Source organism: Manduca sexta, chromosome 14 (assembly GCF_014839805.1).
Source record: "Manduca sexta isolate Smith_Timp_Sample1 chromosome 14, JHU_Msex_v1.0, whole genome shotgun sequence".
In the NCBI taxonomy this organism is placed as follows: Eukaryota; Metazoa; Arthropoda; class Insecta; order Lepidoptera; family Sphingidae; genus Manduca; species Manduca sexta.
Genome location: NC_051128.1, coordinates 646,578 through 671,326, shown reverse-complemented (window position 1 = coordinate 671,326; position 24,749 = coordinate 646,578). Strand labels below are relative to the sequence as shown.

At 36.0% G+C, this 24,749-nt stretch overlaps 2 protein-coding genes across 3 annotated transcripts in view; one reads left to right on the top strand and one right to left on the bottom strand.

Annotated features, from left to right (window-relative positions):
• Positions 1–24,749, bottom strand: part of LOC115442910 — a 59,092-nt gene that overhangs the window by 10,016 nt on the left and 24,327 nt on the right. For both annotated transcript variants that reach the window (XM_030168114.2, XM_030168115.2), the window contains exon 18: positions 1,817–1,890. In XM_030168114.2, coding sequence (XP_030023974.2) covers positions 1,817–1,890 — 74 coding nt within the window. The remainder of the gene's footprint in view (positions 1–1,816; positions 1,891–24,749) is intronic.
• The window catches only part of LOC115442911 (transforming growth factor beta-1-induced transcript 1 protein), a 34,327-nt gene continuing 13,430 nt past the window's right edge, over positions 3,853–24,749 (top strand). The window contains exon 1 of the mRNA XM_037438398.1: positions 3,853–3,980. Within this exon, the coding sequence (XP_037294295.1) occupies positions 3,978–3,980 (3 nt within the window). The 5' untranslated portion in view covers positions 3,853–3,977. The remainder of the gene's footprint in view (positions 3,981–24,749) is intronic.

The window sequence follows — 24,749 nt, the reverse complement described above, 5'->3', positions numbered from 1 at the left end:
GCTGCTTTGTTTATTTCTGCCACCATGCAGCGTTGATACAGTTTGAATGACATAGTAGCTGGTGTGAATACTAGGCAATGAGCGTTACAAAAGAAAACAAATTGCAATGTCTTATGGTGACTTTTGTATTACTATTCAAAACTTTGTACTAAAACATCTTGGAACCTCTTTCACAAGTTTTAAGTAAATTTTATCCGACCGCAGTTGCGAATGATGAAATTTTCCGGAAGTTATCCGAGATAACATATACATACGTACTAATATGCAAAGATTCGGTTTGGAAAGCTTTCTAACTATAGTGAGATTTTACATAAATTTCGAAAGGGAAGCCAGCAGAAATCGGGTTTTGGTCCTTCGTCACTGCTCGACAGTTACAGTGTTAACAGCTGATATAGAGAGCACTCTTTTATTACCATTTATTTAGGAACATAGATTAATGTGTGACTTTTGTATGTGGTCTGCTTATAAATTTATGTGACGAATAGCATTTACTTAGAAGTTTTGAAACAGTCCCTTAGTGGCGTTACTGTTCATGGTCAGGTACGCCATTCGTTGAAATAACAAAAATACAATTCCGACAGCTCACTAAGTCTTCTACGTGTCAACTAGGGACCTTTGTTGTGCCATCAATTAACTTTCTTCCAAATGACGATTGAATCTAATGATCAGACACAGCGTACCGGGCGCAAACACCTCCGTCCCTTTCCTTTACATTGTGTTGAAACGAGAGATGAAACTCCCACGCGGTGGTACCGTGTGCGACCCTATGACTAAATACCTGATGAGGATTGTACTCCGTGTTCTGCCCGCATTTGGATATACATTATGGTACCAAGATGTAAAAGTATGTGGGCGCCTGTGTTGAATCACTGATTGGTTTTAGGTGGTGCGTCTAACGGAATGTAGTCGTGACATTTTTTGAAAATATGGTTTAGATTTCAACTAAAGCATTCACTACGTAAAGTAATTGTACACCAATATTCGTGAACATCCAACGCAAGGATAATAATGTCCTGATCCTTAATTTATGAGCAATTGGGATATGAACTTTTACCATCACGGTCCGTGAAATGTAGTTACTTAACGAAACATACATTATTAATGTTCTAAACCTACTTAGTTAGTACAATACGACGTTATCGGCAAAGGGGTAATCACAGATGCAAAAGATCCACACTAGATATTCAATTAATTATACATATTTCTTTAACTATTTATAGGAAATGTACTATCAAAGGATTACATAAAGTTATATTTCTAGGCGATCCAAGGCATTAACCAGCCCGGTACGACTAAAACCCGTTAAGTCAGTCACGCATCTCGTATTGGGAAGAGACGAAATGAATCCTGTTATTATTTAGGTCAGCATGGCACTCGTGTTTAATGAATGGTCCGCCGATCCTCGGTACATTGCGCTTTACTTACGATCCGATGCGAAGTGCAGGTGCTAAGAAGTTTTATGAGTCATCTGATGATGAGTGAGCACCTGGTTATGATTAAGCATAATGCTATAGCAATCAATAGTCGTTTTTGGGCTTCAAGGAAATAAATCATTGAAACGGGTGGATGGACCTCTGGCAATGTTCAAAGTTCATACAACGATGAATCTCATCATCATCATCAGCCGCATAAAGTCCGCTGTTGAACATAGGCCTCCCCCAAAGATTTCCAGACGGACCTGTCGATGATCGATCGACGATGAATCTGTGGTGGCACAATTCGTATACACCGCACACCTACATAATATACATATAATATTTCGTTGTAAAAAGTACGTAATTCCATTAGTATAAAGTTGAAAATGTTATGTACTCACGGAACACCATCTCCACTGCATAGTTGTCTGAGCAGTCTTGTCACCTCATAGCCCGGAGCCGTGGAGTTCGACACCTGGAAAAAGCATTATATTTTAATTTTAAGAAATACTGATTAACTATGAAATTAGAAGTAAAAAACTCTAATGGTTGCTTAAGGCGTAATTTCAGTGCTTTTAAGTTCTTATAAAAATTGATTCTAAAGTTTTTGTAGACGGTTTTATGTTTGTTCAAATATTTTTCTTTACTAAGAAATAAACTTAATAGAACTAATACAAAAATAATCATCAAAATCCTATATGGTTTCGTGAAGTTCTCTTCTGTCTCAACGAATTCTAAGCTGTCATACTATTGTAACTAAAATGTTATATTGTAGTAAAAGCAGTCGTGTATTAACTTGTATTCGAAGTTCGTATGCGTTTCCAACTACGTAGATGTTGTAGGATAAAAATTACTCCAGAGCTCTGTTGCGTTCTGCTTTGAACGAATTGCTGCGCAAATATTAGATTTCATATTTTTTTCGGTTCAGGACTGATATTTGCCTCTGTTTATGGGCAATTGTAACCAATGTGTTACCATCAGGTGCACGGTTATCTCATTCAACTGGTTTAACGCACCTTTTGAAGTCATATTTCCGCAAACCAGAACGTAATTTATACTGCATTAGGTTTCATATTTATTGCGGTTTGGGTCAATCGACGACGCAAAATTAGATTCCTTCCGAGTCAAGCAACAAACACTCGTCTCGCTTCAGAAATGGGGTAACAAATCGAATGCAGGATTAAAGTTGTTTAAATTCAACTCTGGATTCAGTGCATGTCCAAAATTTGCCAACATTACTTTGGGTTTTAAAGAACAGAAAGTCATGCAGTTAAATACTCACAATACTCAACTTGAAGCTAAATGAGTTTCAGGATAATGTGTGCCACTGTTGGGCGTCTATGTACCCAACTAAATAGTTACCTACCTTTAGATAAAAATTAACCACCACAGTGGTACACAGTTGAGCTGATTGCTGTTGACAATCAATGTCAGGTCCTTATAACTCTGGTACTATCGAAATAAGCAAGCTATGCTGTGAAGAATCTTCTATACATACCATCAGGTCCAGAGAAAGTACTTTTACATTTCTAAAAAAACAGCCAACTCATCCCAAACCATTAATCCTCCATTACAGCTGATCTCAGCCCTGACAATTATATTCTCGCTGACGGCACATTCAAAATAAGGACATTTGGATATTATTTTGGAAGTGTTGTTTGTAATATTTAGGTCAAAATACAATTTGGATTTGTTCTGTCCGGAGATCTATTAGCATCACCTTGTAAGTCAGGAGCAAGGCCGAGGAGCGAGAATAGCATTTAATGCTTTAAAAGCTTCTTAACCCACTAACTATTACTCGCAACATCGCTCGCGTGGAAGTCTTGCATATATTTTTTCGTAACAAAAGTAATCTCTGTGTAATCCCTGGAATTGTTGTAACTGTATGTTGAATTACATCAAAAGCCTTAAATGGTTTCTGCATTTTCTAACAAAAATCTTCACAAATGTTCGCATTAATATTGGTTATAATAAGATTGTAAGAATATGGGCCCTGTATTATATACTATTCCACTGTTGAGCACGTTTCTCCTCTACTACTGAGAGGGATTAGTCCATCATGCTGGCCTAGTACGGATTTATAGACTTCACACACCCTCAAAATTCATATAGAGAACTTCTCAGGTACGCAGGTTTCCTCACGATGTTTCCTTCATCGTCAAAGCAAGCGATAATTCACAAAGGATACACACATAACTTTAGAAAAGTCAGAGGTGCGTGCCCTTGTGCGTGGATATTCGTCTCGGCAGTCCGTTCCACTCCCAACTAGAATATCACTGCTTTTTTAACTCATTATATATTATAGAAGAAATTAAATAAAGTAAGATTGTCTCAATACGCGATTAAAACTGCACCAAAACCGGTCAAAGACAATGCATTATAAAAAACCAGTCGCCGTTTCCCGATGTCTCCCAAAACTCCCGACTCCTCGCGACCTTCGGCCATCCTTACCACGCGAGTCCGCATTACGTCACCGTCGATAGCGCTCGCCGCTCGGGCACTCCGCGCCGCCAGTCAAACCTCACTCGTCACACAACACACACGTTTCACAAATCGACAATCATGGTGAGTGTTTACGAATTATTACGATAGGAATAATAAAAAAAAAATTGTATTTTAAGATTTTTTTGATATAAAAATATAAGGATTAATTAACGATCTGGATATCTTTGATGCTGTTTTGAAATTATTTTTAAACATTTTGGAAGTCACCTGTTTAATTGATTACATACTTATTATAGTTATTTTTTAAAATCAAGTTAATGTATTTAAACAATTGTTAGCGCGTGTATTTTTCAAAGTTAATACGAAAGTTCGCGTATTACTGGAGTTCTTGGCCGGTCTAAGATTAGATTAGAAATTTGAGATTACCAGCGCGTTTTTATTCCGTGCTTATGTCGTATAAAATAGCGTTCGTTGCCAGGTTTTGTTTGTGTATCGTTTTTAATTTTCTCACTATCTAAATACATTTTTTTCGATCGTTTTTATTAGTATTGCATCTAATTATATTTGATACAGTGATAAAACTCTTCTCCCTCTATTCTCGTATAACTTTCAAAGTTGTTAGTAAGAGACTACAGCAGTAGTGGAGAGTCTATATAACCCGACTTCTGCGGGATTCTCTTTCGCAACTTTTGTTAAGTCTAATTTTCATTGGAAGCTTTGTAGACCACATTTATGCATATTAATAGTAACTTCATCTTGTGTCGGGTTCTTTTTTAGAAAATGTCACTCTTCGTTACTGGACTGCAGTCAGCTGTTTTTCTATTGGTTACTCTCCATTTCTGTTGATTCTGCTTGTCTATTTTCCTATAATTAAATATATATGCTAAGACTATGAAGCCAATTTCGAAATCATCTAAATTCGTACTATAAACTGTTATTATTATTAGGAATATTATCAATTATTTAGTACACACGGTCGCTTCTTTAATAATAATAATAAATAATATCAGCCTTGTATTATATACTTGCCCACTGCTGAGCACGGGCCTCCTCTGCTACTGAGAGGGGGATTAGGCCTTAGTCCACCACGCTGGTCTAGTGCGGATTGGTAGACTTCACACACCTTCGAAAGTTCCATAGAGAACTTCTCAGATGTGCAGGTTTCCTCACGATGTTTTCCTTCACCGTTAAAGCGAACGATAAATTCACAAAGAATACACACATGATTTGAGAGAAGTCAGAGGTGTGTGCCCTTGGGATTTGAACCTGCGGACATTCGTCTCGGCAGTCCGTTCCACACCCAACCAGGCTATCGCCGCTTTCGTTCGTTTTTTCGTCCGTCGCTTCTTTACAAAACTACAACTATTAGTATTAATATTGAGAACTAAATGCGATGTTATCTTTATTTTTGGATTACCATCTTCCTTCTCACGATGACTAGCGCACTGCAGTGTTTCGTTGTAAAGCTCTGTCACTGGTTATGGTCAGTTCGCATCGTTCAGACGAGTGACTGGCTCGTCTGGTCATCACATTGCACAAAAAAACGCTTACAGTGTCTTTAACTTTTAATTGTCAGAATCTTATACAAACACATTGCATATTCATTATTTTGTTGAAATTTTTTACACGTTGTGGTTTCACCCGTCGCCCTTTTTTGGGTCCAATTAAAATGCAACATTTCATTAATTACATAAGAGGTTAATGTCTTAAAATATTACATACATATTGAGGTTTAATTAGTTTCATTTGTGTCAGATTTTAAATTAAATTCGGTTGTTTTCCTTTATTATGTTAATGTTGTGTAGGTACGTGGTAAATTGCTTTTTCGTTATCAAAAGAATATTCAAGCGCGTATATAAACTTCACGCTTTTGTTCTTTTGGGGAGGGCAGCCAAGAGAAAGCCGAAGACCAAGTTCTTATCATAGTGTTCTATTATAGACTGTTACGATTTTACATATTTCTTACTTACTTATTAGCCCATTTCTCAAGAAAATGTACGTAACGAATTAGTTTCTACGAAATATTATTACGACTTTTTTCGAGTCATCTGTTTTGTTTTTTTTTGGTCCTCTTTATGTATTCATTATAATATTGTTTTATAGAACAAATGTCTTAGGACAAACAAACAAACACTCATAAGACAGAAAAAATCGTAAAAACTATTTCGTTACTTATATTCATTATTCATAGAAATTTTCATTATACATATATATTGTAAAATCATAAAATAATGTCAATTATACGTTTCGGGGAAACAAACATGAACCAATCCGTATTAATGTTGCTATAATATTATAATACTCACACGGAGGCACACCTCATTTTTCAATAGAATTGCAGACAATGTAAACAATAGATCTGATTTATGAAGTACAATCCATTTTAGGTGATCTAAATATGCACTTCAAGCGATTTGGATTGAAATATAAATGTATTTAAACAATTGTTGATGTACTATAACAACTAACAGGGAACATTAAGAAAATTATTTGCATTGTTAATTTTGGAAAAGTAATATATTTAGAGAGCATATTGGATTAGAAATTGAAGACATACACTACCATCTTTTGCCTACAGATCTGCCCGCGTGAGAAAGTTTTCCCGTGATAAAAGTCTCACTTTATATTTTCTCCGGGAAAAAAGTAACTAACTACTTAATACTAGTCTAAGAATTTCAAAATCAGATCAGCACTTCCAGAGATAAGCCGCTACAAACGAAGTTAGAAACTTTACCTCTGTATAATATTAGTATAGATTATGTATTTGTATAATAGTATCAATGTTAGAAAAGAAGGGTCTTATGTCTTCAACCAACTAGGGTGTGTAATAGTTGTTAATTTGCTTGTAGTTCTTAAGTGATCACTTGCGAAAAGATTATGAGGAATTATTTTTAAAAACACCCAAAACATATTCTGAAATCAATCTCAGAAAATCTATTTTATTTATATAACGTGATTATTCATTGCTTATATAGTTTTAAAATGAATGTAAAGCTTTAACGAAAGACATCTTCATAAGACTTCGAAGGTTAACTTGCATAATCAACTCAATATTTGTATATGACCGGCGCACCTCCCTTAATCGTATCTATACCCAGCCTTGGGACAATTATCCTGATATTTATAATAAAAAAATGACGACATCGCTTCACAGAACTGATAACAACACGCTAGTACTTCAATCGAGTTATTAAAGTATATGTTACGAATCCATTTAACAGTCCAATTTACTAACATTAATTTAACAGCTAAGCTTGGCATTTTCTAGTTTTTTTTTTTTTTTTTTAATAAAATTCACAAGATTTAAATTAACAAACAAAAGCAACACAAGTTTATGTATCGCTAGTGATACTAATGAAAGACGAAAGGAAGGAATCATTGTCGTAGTGGAGGTTTCTTTATGGAAAGATGGTGACGATAAACAGCAATGCCACTGTTTAGTCAATCAGTAGTGGGAAATAATGTCGAATTCTCGAACAGTTACTCCGTGATATAGAGGGGTTGACTTAAGCGGGCAGCTGGTCATTAAAACATAGCCAAAATATTACAGTATCATGCTTCTAAAAGTTGAACGTCGACGCCTTATTGGAGTAAGAGAAGGACCTGTGGATGTGATGTAATTTATTTATATTTATTAACCGAATTAAGTCAAGAGGAGGTTCTCAATTCGATGTGTATTTTATTGTTATCTCAGAACTCAGTCACTTATTAACCGATTTGGAACATTCTGTTTTTATTCGAAAGGATTCATAATATTTCGAGATTAGTGTCAGAAAAATTTCGAAAATCGATTCAATAGTTTGGTATTAAGAAACTAAAATAATTGGAATAAGTATGTCGTCCAAGTGAACCAAATTGTGAATTTTATTTTCCTGAGACTTTTTCAGTGTTTTTCTTCATGCGTATTCAGCGCGTATCTTAAATGTTTGTACACACAAACTAACAAAATATTGTTTTGTATATATACATGTATTGATAAGATAAAAACATTCAAATTTAAGACACGATGCGTATTATCGGGTAAACATAATCTTTATCGATAAGTGATGTCGTCATTACGAAACTAATAATATGAAAGGATTACAATTAGTAGGTAATATTATTTATAATTAGGTTTGATAGAAAACGATACGAAAGAACATTAATGTATTCGTAACAGAACGCAAATAACACATCATTTACAACATTAAAATACACAACATTTTAGGCCTAAAGATCGCACCCGCGACTCGTTCGTTACATCACGAGTGGGATCAACGTGCCCACAGCATATTATACTATTTTTTATCATTAAGCATCAGGATGTAGAAGGTGTACCTGATATAGATACTGTAATATATCACCAGGTGCAACGGAGTAATTTTTTTACAAAAACAAAAAATATTTTCTAGGAAGGTACATAATACCCGCACAGTGGATCAAAAATCGCCATTGAAAGACATATGGTACTTCATGTTTGAATTGTAATATATTGTGGTTGGATTAGCTTCTATTTATTACTACTATGCTCGAATAAATCACGTGAAATTATTTAAAAATTGTCGACTTAAAAAAATTTACTAAAAAAATATAGGTTTTATAAAAATAAGATATCCCGGGATCCCTTGGATTCTCGTAATATCTTTGCATAAGTTTATAGTGCAGATTATTGATGATTTTATGGTATACTTAAAATTGCGGGAAATATTAGATATGGTATCTTGGCTTCAGGTAGCCGGTCGGAAGTCAAACTACGTCAAATAATAATGATTTCTTATGTTTACGCGCATGTTAGATATTGAAATAAAACTATTTTATCACGGCTTTTTATATTATGATTTTCTTCCGATGTTTCGAAGACTGCAGCCATCATGGTCCGACGGGGGTCTAAGGTGCTAGTCGTCCAAAAAGTCAAAATTACAATATCTACCTATTGAAATCATTTTTAATTATACAAAACATCAAAATTTTCTGGAGACCGCAATGTCTCTCGTCAGTCAGCACTACATTTTATACCGAAATTGAGCAGTAACTTGCAAATGCAGTCACTACGCCGGGACATTTTGGAAAAATCAAACAGTTTGCATTGAAGGTCGAGTCCATAAAGCATGGCTGGCAACATCGGCATTGTAAATAAACACTCATTCGCAAATAGCACTGTTTACGAACCATCGGCATCTATCAGAAATAGAACGTGTGTGCTCTGTCGCATCTACTACACGCTGGAGTTAGCGCAAGCATTTCTATTAATTAAAAGAGTTAAGTTCAATTGCTGCTGGGATAATTTTTATAGTAATATTGAGAATTCACAGAAATAGCCCATAGGTATATTGAAACCAATTTTTAAGATTAATAATTAACCTTTCTGTCTGTATAAAATCGCATTAATACTATAATAAATATAAAAAGAAAATATAATAAATATTTTATCATTATTTTTACATAGTAAATATTTTCGATCAACTTTTAAACTGGAGAATTGCGAGCGAATCCACGGCCACGCGCGATAGCTGCGAATTTATCCAGTGTAATGAGAGCCTTAACTTTACTGAACCTCGGATGAAACAATCAGGTCTAAGTGTTGTTTACGGCATCGATCCCGTGAATTACCTTTTCCAGAATGATATTTACAATGATTTTACAAATATAGCCTATATGATAAAGGATTTGGTTTATCCATGTGCCAAATTTCATCCAAATCCATTCGGAGGTTTTGTGTTAACTTCTAATAACCATCTAAACATATTCAGAAACATTTATATTAATAATAATATTATTATTTAAATATAGATAAGATAAACGTGATGTAGGAACACCTTGTAGTATTTCGAAGAGATTTACTGAGCCGAACTGTTTGATGAATCCCATTTTTAAAAAGACAATTGTTTACATGTAATTTTTGATAACAGCAAAATTTTCCTCATTATCCACACAAAAATATTTTAACACCCATTGTAAACCCAAATCTTTATGTTCAGGATAAATTATAACATGTTTTCGAGAATAACAGACAGATCTAGGTTGACAACGAAGACGCTCGCACTACATATCAAAAACAATTATATAAAGACTTCACAAACGAACCCATAAATTACAAAAGTTAACATTATTTAACATTCAGCACTCGTAAATTGACATTAGTGTGTTTGTTTTGAGATTGACCTGAAAAATTAACCTAAAATTTTTTTTGTGAACGATACGATCGTTTAAAAATATTACGTGTACTCCAGTTAAGACTTTAAATTTATATTTAGGTGCCTTATGTGAACCTTTAAAATATAAAAAAAAAGTGTTAAGATATCGTCACATTTGAATCCAAAAAGGTGTGGGCGAAGATGAACGACTTCAATGTTAACCATGTCATACCATAAAAATCATTCAAATAAAGCTTTGAAAGAATACTGATTCAGAAAATCTTTGCTATCCTACTTTACTCTCATCTGATTGACTAATAAAATTCTGCAAAATGTGATCAATATCCAACTTTAATTAAAAATTCTACCGGTCCATCTCAGTTAATTATCACAAAACTAGTTACATTCCTATTTACCCCTGAAGACGTCGCTGCGTCACATCGCATTAGCAATCATTCGTCTCATTAAGTAAACCATGCATCAACTGTTTTACAACCGTCTGCATCTAGCACAGATAAATAAAGACCTTGTTGAGAGCGAGGTATAATATACAATTTTCTTCTCACGCGACAACATTGTCAAAACAGGCGACGCGTGCATCAATTTGTTGAATGTTCACGGTAAATATATTCCACATCATAGTCCTTAAGGAAAACAAAACGAAAATGTTCTCGTGCGCGCGTGATTCAATGGTTATTTCGAGACACCAAAAGAGTGACATACCCTTGTTTGGAACAGAAATAGGCGCATTTCGTTTACTTTTGGGGGGAAGGTTAATTCGCAATAGGAGGAGTTAGGGACATCTTCTCAATTCAACTGGTCTATTAAAATATTAACTAGTTCCATTTTTATTTGGGTTTGATCCTAGTGAAAATGCTGCAAACCTCCGATAATCTTTATGCCTAATTTATGATTGAGAGTTCTGTGCCTTGATTAATACTAAATTATGACTACATGGTTCAATCGGTAAGAGAGTTTGAGATATTAAAGCAAAATTGAACTAAGGTAACGAGAATTTGATCGAAATATACCTATAGATAAACTGAAGACGCTGCTGCTGTCGATTTTACCATTAAAAAGTATGATAACAAAAATCTACGAAGTACTTTGGAAGTTAGTGCTGCAGTATTAGTAATGAACCATGAAGTTATCGTAATTGGCAATTTACTGTAGCTATCGGTGATCGCGAATTCACTGAGTGTTTGCAATCGTCTTAAAATGGCCTTGAAGGTGAACGATAGTAACACCGACTTGGTAGGTATTAATAGGTCATGGAATCCCCCTTTTTAAGGTCACAGTTGCCTGTTAGGGTAAAATGCCCGTTCCCGTATCCTGATTGATGGTTAGTCGCTGTCAAATATCTTCTGGATTGTTTCGGTAGCAATATGGGTAAATAAAATCATATATCCAGTAAAAGAATAGGTTTCATTCATTTATATAGCCAATTTTTTGATCAAGCATTCCGAAAGGAATGGAGCTTTTCAGTTCCAGCTTCTTTTATTTGGAGCATCCAATGAACAACGAACTCTCATAATGCTAAGTAAGGACCAATTTCGATTGGTCGTTCCACCGTTTCTGTTTATTGAATCGGTGTCACAAATACAACACCCTCATTACATCATCTCCGATACATGCGCAGTCAACAACGCCTGACATAACAAACGCGATTAATCCTCAAATCCCCGCGCCGGCAGCAGAGCGCGTCGTGTAATCAGTGGCACATGAGCCGTTTATCGTGTTTTGATAAGGGCAAGTTTACGGACGCGTCGATATCGGCTGTTGCACCTTCATTTGGTTAATGATGCAGGGGTTATCAAAGTGATTCGTCAGTTGAGCAAGTTTCAAAGCTTTTACAGGCACAGCAAACTGAACCCAATGTACCTGATGGTAAGTAAAGTGGGGTCCAGGGGAGCGTTGACTGACAAGGGGTTAACCCTAACCAGGCGAAACATTTATGCCAGCCTGTTTGAAAGCTGATATAGACAAGCTGGTTCCGGAACGCGGTACCTACGTGGGTCACTATGGCGGGTTTTACACCTAGTTTATGGTGGTCGTTATCCGGGCAGATGCAAATACCCTACCATCAGCAAACGAAAACAATAACGATTGTTCGTAAATAAACACTATCCGATTTTTGCTCCAGGACCTTATTCCTTTAATTGTCGTAATAAGTTATTAAAATGCTCTTCCTCTATTACGTTAAATATTTAAAAGCCAGGGACGACTGCTAGGTAAATCCAAATTTATTGAATAAGGAAAAGGTCTACACAATCGCAAATTCTAGTCAATATAATAAAACACAACGCAATCCAAATCAACTCTAACACTATATATAAACGATCACAATTAGAATATGATTCAGATACGATATATCATGTTTTTTGTGTGGCTCTCTTACGGCGCGTGCAAAAATACACTCGTTTTTGATATGCGACCGCAGCCCACTCACAAACCCAGTATATCCAATATTGTTTCTTACATTTCATAATATAAGTAGGGTTGATCAACATCTTTAACTAGCACGTAATGTCACGTGGCGTGAAAGTTATCAAATATTAGGATAGAAATAAGTAAAGAATCTCATAAAAAAAAAGAATCTCACCGTTTGTCTGATGGTCAACTTCACTCATTTAGACATGAACAGCGGGGATACAATAAAAAAAGTAGTCAATAAATCTAGTAGAGCTGATGTTTTATTTGTTGAATGAAAGAAACGATAAAAAAAAAACAGATTAGACACCTTGAAGAATATAAATAACCAATTTGGACAATTAATGAATAATACTTAAAGTTCATTCTTGTACGGAAAAGAAAAAATATCATTGGTCAAACAGCAAATCAAATCTCCAGAACATCTTCTTCAATGCCAATATTGGCAACCCTATTGTTATTTATTATTTCGCTCCAGTTGGCAACACCGCTGGACGGTCGCTTGATAAATTGACAGGTATTATGATCAGACGGCGGTCTCGCTGCACCATACACCAACGCCTCTGTTACCATGCTTTACTTTTTATTAATCGCATCATTGGTTTCATGGATTTAAATTTGCTTATGTTTCGTGAGGGATGGAGTATGATAATATGGAATCTTCTGTGTCTGTGTCTTCTTCTTTTCTCTTATTCTCTGTATTTAAATTAGTGAGCTGAAGTAGAATTTGCTGAACTTATATGAATAAGTCCCATATTATAGAGGTCGAATTCTGTCTTGAGGTCTGGGGTTTGAATCCGGGTCCCGAGTAGAGATATTGGATTTTCTTTTTCAGTATCAGACTAAGTATGCAATTTATAATGGTGAAAGACCCTAACTCAGCATAACGAAATTCTGTTCCTATTTGTTATAACGAAAGGTCTTTATGCTCAAGTAGGCATTGCTGCCTACCTCTTGAGGGATAAATGCATGAGGTTAGTTTTATTAAAGAGGTTTATTATATTTAAGAGAACCATACGTGATCAATCTACTTAGGTAAATAGATCTTCTCGACACTAAAACAAGACTAGGTAGTGGACACTTATCACTCTTACTTAGTTTGCTTGTACCCGTGAAGGTAGAGGCGAAAGGGGTGAACCAGTTTGAATTAAAACAACGACGTGAGGAGTGGCGTTATAAACAGTCCAGCTTTAAAAAATATTTTTCATTCAGCAAATGCGAAAAAAGCTTGTGTAGCGCCACATCGGAATGAGATGGGACAGCTGGTGGAATTACGTGAAGTGTAAACGCCGCACAGTGTAGTGTCGTGTGTAAAGTGACTAATACCGCCCGCCGGCTTGCGCTAAGCGAATTCGCAACAGCTGTTACTGTACGATATTTTAAGATTACCTAGAAATTTATACCTGATTCGTGTCCATTTTTAAGTTTCACGTTGTATTTATAAACATTCACACGGTACGCTCGAGTTATTATTGTGTACGTGGGCGACGTTGTTTCGATATACTACGATAGATAATTAAGTAGTGCTGAACTAAAATTGATGAAGTTTATACCATTTTGATTTTATTTATTTTAATCACAAAAACAACTGGGCATAGTATAAATAGTCATCGTGCACATTGTATTCACTATCGTGTTTAATCTTTTTGACGTTAAAAAAAACCAAGCTATTATTGGTGACATTTAGGATTTTAAATTAATTATAAAAGTCACTAATACATACATCGCTAAGAATGACAGATTTTCAGACCCAATGCAATATTTGTAGTTTTGATAATATCATATAGATAATATATAATACTTCACATATTGATATTGTATCATCTCAAAATTCCGTTTGGATTCCACATCGTAAATGACACATATTCTAAACTAGGCAAATCCCCAAATCTCATCACATTTTTAGATGACTTATGTTACTAATACTCATTTATCTCGATACAACTAGAATCAGATGACTATTCGAATTACACCGAATAAGAATAACCGAAATAAAATTAAACAATAAAGGGACAAAAAATGCCTTTCGGTTTTCGTCATGCGCAGACACCGGTAATTTTCCTACGTTGAATTTGATATTTATAACAAGGAAAAGTGATTAACCCTAAAATTTAACTATAGTTGTGTTGAGTCATTCGAAGCTATTGCATAGACTGTATCTTATGTTATCATATATAAATACAATATCAGCCCTGTATTATATACTGTCCCACTGCTGGGCACGGACCTCCTCTACTACTGAGGGAGATTAGGCCTTATAGTCCATCACGCTGGCATAGTGCGGATTGCTAGACTTTACACACCCTCGAAATTCTTATAGAGATCTTCTAAGGTATGCAGGTTTTCTCACGATGATTACCTTCATCGTTAAAGCAAGCGATAATTCACATAAGAATATATACATAATTTTAGAAAAGTCAGAGGTGAGTGCCCGTGTATTTTGAACTTGCGGACATTCGTCAAGTCAGTCCGTTCCACAACCATCTAGGCTATCGCCGCTCCACCATGTCATATGGTACACAGCATCTATACATTTATACGTGACAAAAAATACTTTATACCCGTTTCTAAGCACATTGCGTGAGATTTGACATGATCACAGTTCATATCTTTGTCTGTTTAAAGCTAAAGAGTTTCGTTTGTTTCCTTGAAAACGGTAATCTAAGGAATTTCTACACCATTATTCCTGAGTGCTATAGGCTACTTTTATTGTGAGAAAATATTTATAACGGAAAATATTTCCGCGCGGGCGTAGGCGCAGGCAAATACTAGTAGTTCATATAGAGGAAAATAATGTTTATAATTATGTGTTACACATATATTAAATCCTACGAATTTCGACCACTTGGCGGCGATCAGTTAAATGTACTTAATTATGTCAAAAACTCAAAAAGAATTCAGGTATAGGTAGAGTTTCATAACAAAATAAATAGAAAAGCATCAAATATATAAAAATTGTTTAACAGCATAATCGTTTGTTATACTTAAAATGTACGCGATTTTAAACGGTCATAATTTTTTAAATAAAGTTTTCAAAGCCATGGATTGATTCATTTTTGAACAAATAAAGAGTATTCACCAACTTTTTATCAGAAATGTAAACAACTACGACTGCCTCGGCGGCGTAGTTGTGTTGTGCGCGCGACACAACTTTGCGCTCTGAGGTCGCGGGTTCGAAATCAGGCCAGAGTTTGAAATTCGTGCCCGATATGGCAATAGGCTCACCTCTTATCACATCACGGGACGGAATACACATACAAAATGATTGCACTTGTTATGCCTTTGCCTATCCCTTCGGAAAAAAAGCTTGAGTGTATGTGTTGAATAAACGATAAGCGTTATTACAGATCGATAGTAAAATAGACCAATCAGTATAGTTTATTAGATATGATTACAAATGAGTTAATTTGATTCGTCTATCCTTACGATCGATGGTTAGGAAATAAGATTTTTCCTATCGGCTGATAGATGATCTCTATGAAGTTATCGCTCAAACATCATTATCATCCTTTGTAAGTCGCTGAACATAGGTCCGTCCTAAAAAGATTCAGATAGAAGTTTCAGTTAGAAGCGGCCTGCTTCCAGCGGACTTCTGCTTTTTTTACATTGTCGCATCTACAATATCGTTTATGAATTTCGTTAGGTTGGCGTTTGAAGCTAATTTATCTTGTGGGAACAGAATGCTGTCGGAAATAGGATACCGCAGTGGTTTAGGTTCTGGGGTCATTGGTGCGAATAATGCGGATCGAGTTACTATTCACGCATTGAGTACCTTTATAAGTACTAGATTCTACTAACTAGAAGCTCATATTTAACGTTAGATCGTGGTTTAAAGTCTATTTGAGAAGTAGGTAAGGTTTCTTCCGCCCTGTGGAATGGGGGCGTTTGGAGAATTCCACCACGGTATCCCCTGCCTGTCGTAAGAGGCGACTAATAGGGGCCACGAAGGGGGTCGTCGGCGGGCAGTAGGGGGCTGTCCGCCCTAGTGCATTTTTGTGCATCCCTGCACATTTTTCGGTTGACCCCCGGGATGGACGGCAGTGTGTAGTTGGCCTCATGCTGCCGTAGACGCCGAGGGCGTCCTTCGGTGCGTGGGGGCTTCTGAGCCCCCCCCCCCCCATAGGAGACGGGCCGCAAGGCGGCACCGCGCAGGGGCGGCTGCGGACGAAGACTTAGACACTTCCGTCAGAGGAAGCCCGCAGCCGTCCCTAATGCGCCGAAGAGGGCCACCGCGGAGTTTTAGCTGGTAGGCCGTGCATAGGTTAGTTGTACTCGGGTTAGGGACTCGGCCCGGCGGTCGCCCGAAGGTCGTCATCAAATCCGGGCGGCTCAACGCCGGGCCGTAAGGCACGGTTACCCCAGCATAACCGCTCAGTCGCCCCCCATGAAGGTTGGGCGGTAGTAATAAGGGACTTTCTCCGCGAAACCAAAAAAAAAAAAAAAAAAAGTTAAGGTTTCTTATCAATATTAATACGTGAAGAAAAGACATTGTACCACATTGCGTGCACGGTGGAGTGCGGAGTGGCGAAATCAAAGTTCATGTAGAGAAGATCAAGAAAATAATTTCTATAATTGCGGTCGAATTCGACCAGCTGGTGATTACTGGCTAGAAATTAAAACTTCAAAAATATTTAAGCAGCTGGTATCGTATCTGCGACCGATAACGCAGTACGTTCAATCATAACTAGGCTGTGGAATAGTGCTATTTACACTCATAAATAAAGTTTGTAAATTTGTTTCTTTATATGCGGAAAGCTTGAATCTTTTATAGCGATTTAAATATAGTCACTATCACTACATAGTATAAAACAAAGTCGTTTTCTCTGTCCCTATGTCCCTTTGTATGCATAAATCTTTAAAACTACGCAACGGGTTTTGATGCGGTTTTTTTTAATAGATAGAGTGATTCAAGAGGAAGGTTTATATGTATAATAATAACATCCATTAAATAGTCAGCATTGCAACCGTGCGAAGCCGGGGCGGGTCGCTAGTTAAAAATATAGCCTAGTTGGGTTTGGAACGGACTGCCGAGACGGATGTCCGCAGGTTCAAATCCCAAGGGCACACACCTCTGATTTTTCTAAAATAATTATGTGTGTTTTCTTTGTGAATTATCGCTTGCTTTATCAGTGAAGGAAAACATCGCGAGGAAACCTGCATATCTGAGAAATTCTTTATAGCAATTTTGAAGGTGTGTGAAGTCTACCAATCCGCACTAGGCCAGCGTGGTAGACTAAGGCCCAAACCCCCCCTCTGTACTAGAGGAGGCCCGTGCCCAGCAGTAGGACAGTATATAATACAGGGCTGATATATATTAAAAGATAGTGTTTTTTTTTTCAATTTTTAAATAGGGAGTAATGTTTGGAACACCAATAACACTCATTATTATAAATATAATATATTTTTGAGTGACAAAACCTACATTTTGCATTGACTTAATTATTTTATCGCACGCAGAGCCGCGAACCAAAACTAATCAATGAAACAATCCGAGCAGTTTAATTGTTACGTAAACACATTCAGAAACAATAAAAATAAACCACTCAAACGAAAACATTCCGATATAATTTTCTAAAATAAAAACAATGAAGATAAACGTGTTCAAAGTGGTGAAATTTAAATTCGTAATGTTTTATAAATAGTGTTGTGTTATTTCAATAGTAGTGCCGTGCGGTGACACTGTGACGTAGTATGTACAATGTTTTGATTGCTAGTGATGGGCTTTTTAATATTGTGTAAAAAAAAATTAAAGGTATATTGAGTAAAACCTAAAGGAAACTTACATACGTGAGAATTTTCTTTAACAATTTTGAAGGTGAAGTTTACCGATAATTAGTAGCTACTGATTAGAGGACGCGTGGTGCAACATATTCGTGAGTGTACGACTAAGCTTTTTTAAATCAGGGTGTAAATATTCCTGGATTATTGCAGCATGGTAGATTAAGGCCAAATACTTTAAGTATTTATCGAATCATCAATGTAATGTTACATTGACAAAATTGAAAACATTAAGGTAGATATTATTAAGGCTAAATATAATTACAAATTATACATGATCACAGCGTGCAAAGTTGTGTACAACTCAATAAGTAACTTCTATAATTTGAATTTACATATTATCATAAATTATCAACAAACAAATTCTAGAATAATGTAATTGTTTAAAATTTCAATAATGACAAGAAATTAATTAAGCGAAAAAATAAAAAATTTAGACCAAAAATTAGAATAAATACTGATAACTATTTTAACAAATTACATTCTACATGACCCGTATGAAAGTTTTAAATAAATAATCATATAATAAAGTAAATATAAAGTATTTATAAATGAGGCTCGTGCTTAGAAGTAGTACATACACACGACTGGTGTATTACTTTTTTTTTACCATTAATCGAATATAATATAAAAATAAAATGTACGCATTGCCTTACATTTAAAGGGTATTTCCCACATTAGAATGGGGTCTCATTAATTCGTCAAAAATGATATGCGCATCACTAGTGGAGTCAAAATTAATTCGTCGGCGCGAGGCCGGCACCACAATGCCTCCCACGCGCGTACTATTCGCGGCGGCAGTTACCGCTAATAGCGAGATTCCTGATGCTGGATGCATAGCTCCCGAAGGCCACTTGGCTGATCACACTGCAGTTTGGATGTAGAGATGCGGTTGGATGTAGAGATGCGGTTTTGATTACTTTGCACACATTGATTGTAATCAGAATGGTATAACAATTTCCTTTATTTGATTTTCTACATTATTGTACATGTAGCATAAATATATACGAAACACATTTGTTTCTGTGAAATAAAAAAAATATTAAGGTTGAAAATAAAGCAGTAAATCATATTTTAAATATTGTTGTGAGCAAAAGTGCGGGTGGGATTATCGTTTTTGTTTTTCTTTCAAGTGCCCTGAAATGATTATGTGGTTGTCATATTTTCGGGCAAATGTTTTGTAATGGTTTAATTTTGAAACGCGTAGGAATGTTAATTAATTATACCACAATGTCATACACAAACAAAGAGCGGTGAGCCAAAAGACTAGAGGTCAAAAATTCGATTATCCCAGATACAAATAAAAAAAACTCATCATGAAATCTTGTGAATATTTGTAATACCAAAGAAACCATGAGCTTCATTGAGCTTTAAAAAGCTTTTTTGTAGGTTTATGTATTTATGTTTCTAAAATACTCAATAATTTTCCATTTGGTTTGTATTATTGAACGCACTGAAGTTAAATAAACGAATGATTAATTAAATCGAGTGAGCGTCCTCTGGAATCTGCCGCCCCTAAGAGGCTGCCGCCCATTGGCCGCGGTCTATACGGCCTATTTACAAATCCAGGACTGCTTGGTATATATGATGCTTTTGGACGGTAACCACTTACCAACAACTCATCCAATTCGTATTCTTCTATTAAAACTGCAAAACTAGACCTTTTCCTTCAAGCCTTACGCTGAATGGAAATCTACTTCAACAGCTCTTTATAATAACAAGACTTAGATATCCAAGATTAATGTAGCAAGGAATGTTTATTGCATAATTAAAAACATTATGTCATAATAAAAATGTATTAAAGAAAGCAATACGATAACAGCTTTCATATCAGATAGTGAAGTCGATCACGCCATTCGATGTATTCATCCGCGCTAATGGGCCACACCTAGATTGCATTTAAAGATTTGATGAACGCCACAACTCATAATTTATAGTAATAAATGCGAAAGAAACTTTATCTGTCTGTTACACTTTCACGTAAGAACCACTGAATGTTATATGGAGATAGTTTGAGACCCTGGGAAGGACATAGGCTAGATTTGATCGCGGAAAAAAACTCACGAATGCGTGCGCAAGCAAAAGCTAGCATGTAAATAATAAACAGAACAAGTCAAAGTTATGAATCATTAAAAAATATATTTCGCAAAGACATATCCTGCATTTATATTGTAGATAAATGCATAGATAACGTCACGTTCAGAAACAATCACTGCAAGTGTTTTAACATTTAAACAATTAAGGTCATTGATATTACTCTCAATTCAAAATCTATTTAAGGTCCAATTAAATAACGATTAGCGAAAACCACAAATCCAGTATTTTAATGAACCAAGATTATTGTCTTTGTTCAATAATACATTAGCAAATAGTGGCAAACCGACAATACTATCTAATTTTCAGCTCCAATGACTCGCACGTAATCTATATTAGCATTATTTTGGTAATGGTTGAGGGACGCATCATCTCACAATGATATTGTATTAAAACTTCATATCTATTAATCTAACTATCATCTAGCGTTAGGAAGGTACCTCTAACCTGAATTTTCCTCGTTAGATATTTAAGAAGAATATCCAGTAAATCACTTCACCCAAGTAAGATTAAAAAGTAAGAACTATGGTACACTTTTGTAATGATTTTATACAGTCACTGTTTTCCATATTAGAAATAACGACAACACGCATAACAAGTCGCAATATATTATAATTATACAAAAGAGTTGCGAGAATGCTCTTCTTAGGAGCAAATGAGGAAAACACTATGTATTCTTTACGGGAAGACCTAAGATGTAAAGGTACGATTCGTACCTAAATGTATAATTTCGAACCATACAGACAAAACATTTGCAATAACCTTGAGACGAAAGTTCCGAAAATATGTTACAAATTCCAACCTAACTTAACCCCAATACTCAAAATAAACACAAGGACATACAATTTGATTCCCTGTCCTATATGGAATGTTTGTACACAGTACATTTTGCCCACGCACCTTAATGTGACGAACAATTAAATCGCCGGTCGCCTTGACCTTGCGACGGCTCGCCCTACATCCAGAATTATGAGGAGTAAGTGATAAGAGCTTAACGTTTTGTGACTAATTAAGACATGGAGATACAATTTTGTATAGTGTTTTTAAAACACAATGAAGTGGTATAGTGATATATTCTGAAAATTAGGATTATTAGTTTCGTCTCTATCTATGAATATTTATGAGAACTTCTAGGTAAAATACTAAAGGTAATTAATTTTTTTTAGACATTGTAATTTAAACATTTATCTACGACGTTTTAACCATTTTAATCAACTTAAAAAAAAGAGCCAGACACTAAATTCGTACCAATTTTCTTTCACGATATATTCCGACTATTACCAACCACCGCTCTCGCTACGGCTCGTCGCTTGGAGAATGACATAAGCATTCATAACGTGATGCTCATTGTTCGACACTTCGGAAATCGCTTCCGCGCAGCACTGACACACATACCCTTCCCTTACAGATTGTTTATATTCGCATGACAGGCATCCGTTCGCCAATTTCTATACATTTGTTGCTTATTAAGCCGAGCTTTACTGAATGAATGGTTGATTAATTTACAAGTGGAGAAATATAACTTGTACCTAGCTATATCATTTTGCTAAATGACCAGCAAGCCTTTGGTTTGTTTAGTTGCCACGACGAGATGGGCGAGCTAAAAGGGACTCAGGGACGGTTCAGCGCAGCTAATTAGATACCCCTGAGTCGTACCGTATACGCCGATGAAGGGTACCGCGGCTTTTGGTTGGTATGCTGGTGTAGGGTATACAGGGTTAGGAACTCGGTCCAATGCTCGCTTGGATGATGTTATACTCCCGAATGTCGACTTTGGGCCGTAAGACCGGTGAAACTAACATACGTAACTGTTCCACTCACATTCAGGTGAAGGTAGCGATAGCGCGTTTTTCCCCGCGAAAAAAAGAACAAATAGACTTTGCATGAAATCGCAGCGCATTATCCCCTTAGAGAAATTAGATGTTTGTTCTCCTAACCTACATAATATACTATACACTTCTTATCTAAAACATAATAATAAACCTATTCTCTTTGTACTAAAAAGTCAAGACTCGACTTTATACATAAAATAAAAAAGCCGCCGGCCGCGTGACATTTTAAGCACAATCATTAGCGAGAATCGTCGCGATGAGCAATGCGGCTTATAAATATTATCGAGGTGACGAAATAAGAGACAGTCGACCGCAGAACCCAGCCTCACATGACCCGCTTTTTGATTAAGGGTTTTGTAAATGTTGGTGGTAGGATATAGTTTTTATTCTCCTGGATAGCGTCCAACGTACACAAGGTGTTACAACCCGCCATAGTGGCTCACGTAGTGTCGCGTTCCGGGATTAGCCTGTGTATATTCCGGTTCTAACAGGCCGAGATCTCTCGTCAATCGACATTCTATTGGACCCCACTTCACTTACCATCAGGTGCAGTATGACTACTTTCCCTTGCCTGTATAAAAAACAGTGACATATGAAACAGCTGTTAGTTATTAAATGAAACATTTGCGCACCGTACAAAAATTGTCTTAGAGTTGGAATTGAACTGCCAACACTGTTTTACAAGACTACTGCGCCCATTTGATCGATAAATGTGTTTTGTTTGGAGTCTTTTATCCATCCACACATGTCCATACTAATGCAAACAATACTTGTCTAATATATTGTTATAACTTCTAGTCTATAACAAGAGATGATTAGCGGAGACATCGTGCACTGCCACTCATTAGCGTCAATATTAGCTCTATTCAAACAACTTTGCAAAGTGTTTGTTTGTTTGTGTATGTTTGTAATGAGTGAGTATTATTGTAAACGTATTTATATGTTTAAACTATTGCATTTAAATTGCAAGTAAACTGTATATTGTATAAGCGACGATAGCCTAGTTGGGTGTGGAACGGACTGCCAATACGAATGTCCGCAGGTTCAAAATCCAAATGATTCTAAAATGATATGTGTATTCTTTGTGATATATCGCTTGCTTTAACTGTGAAGGAAAACATCGTGAAGAAACTTGCATACTTTAGACGTTCTCTGTAAAAATTTTGAGGGTACACACCCTCAAAATGCAATCAACCAATGAAGTCAACCAATCCGCCCTACACCAGTGTAGTGGACTAAGGTCTAATCCCTCTCAGTAGTAGAGGACGCCCGTGCCCAGTAGTGGAACGGTTCTAGAAACGGCTGATATTATTATTATTATAGACGGTATAAGAAAATCTGTCTGGCTAGCTGTGACTGATTCGCCTATTTCAACCATTGGACAACTGTAAGCATTTAGGGTTCAATTTGGATTGTAGACACTAATTACCAGGCATTACGCTCTATGCAGTGTAATTTGTAAATTATTCTTCAGAGTGATCTTGCAACGAAACGAGTGACTACAACATCACTGTTATTTCTATAATAGGAATATAAATTTGACCGATGTTTACATTTTTCTTCAAGTTATCGGAATCCTTATCAATACGTAAATGAAAATATTTCATAGAACAGCTTATCTGAGTATTAAATGCGAGTCTCATGGCGTTTGTAACTATATTTATTTTTATTTCGAAATTATAATTGGGGTCATTTATCATACAAATGATTCTTTCATTTATTTTATCACGTTAGATTTCATCGCATTCCAAACTATATTTTAGTGTTTATCGATTTTTTTTATTAGTATGATTTTTCCCGATGTTTTCAAGATTGCAGCCTTCATGGTCACGGGGCGGACTAAGGTTGATCGTCCGAAACGTCGGTTACAATATCTACCTACATTTTCAAGTATACAATTTTTTATAATTGTTAAATGTATGTAGGTAGATATTGTAAATTTGACTTTTATCCCAGAAAACTCTTTCACGCGGGCAAAGCCGCGAGAAAAAGCTTCTAAAATATAAACTAGTTCTCTTCAAGCCTACTGGCTTCAGTTGTAGGTCACTCGTAGTTTGAAGTCATCGAATCTACGTAACACACTATAATTTGGTGAATTAACAAGTGGAATAATTCATAAAATTGTGTCAAAACGGGTCTTGCCCACGCCTTCCTGCGAGCTTCTGATCCGTAGAGGTCAAACTCATTTATCATTACTCATATTTTGGCTTAAAAAAATCTAGTACTTTCGTTTAGATGAAATTGGCGATAATATTTTTCTTATTGGGATTTTCGTTTGAAGCTGTTTTGTAGTCAGTAATTGCAAGAGAGTGTTTTTGAAAGTACGGCTAGTTCTATATTTGTTGTTAAAGTAAAGCTTAGGTTTTGTTGTGGCTTTATGGACGTTGTAGTATTTTTACTAATCTACGACTTATGTATATGCGTCCCAAGACAGTTTTATTCCACAACAATAAGTTGTTCTATATTAATTTTCGTTTTTTTTTACACAATCAACATTTTTTACTTATGTATCGACCTGCACTAATCATACCTAAAATTACATTGACAACCGCATCTGAGAGCATTACTCCAAATTTGATTATCAGTCGAGTGGCTTTAAAACACACCACTTCTTGCAGCTATAACTGTCTGCTATCTCTGGA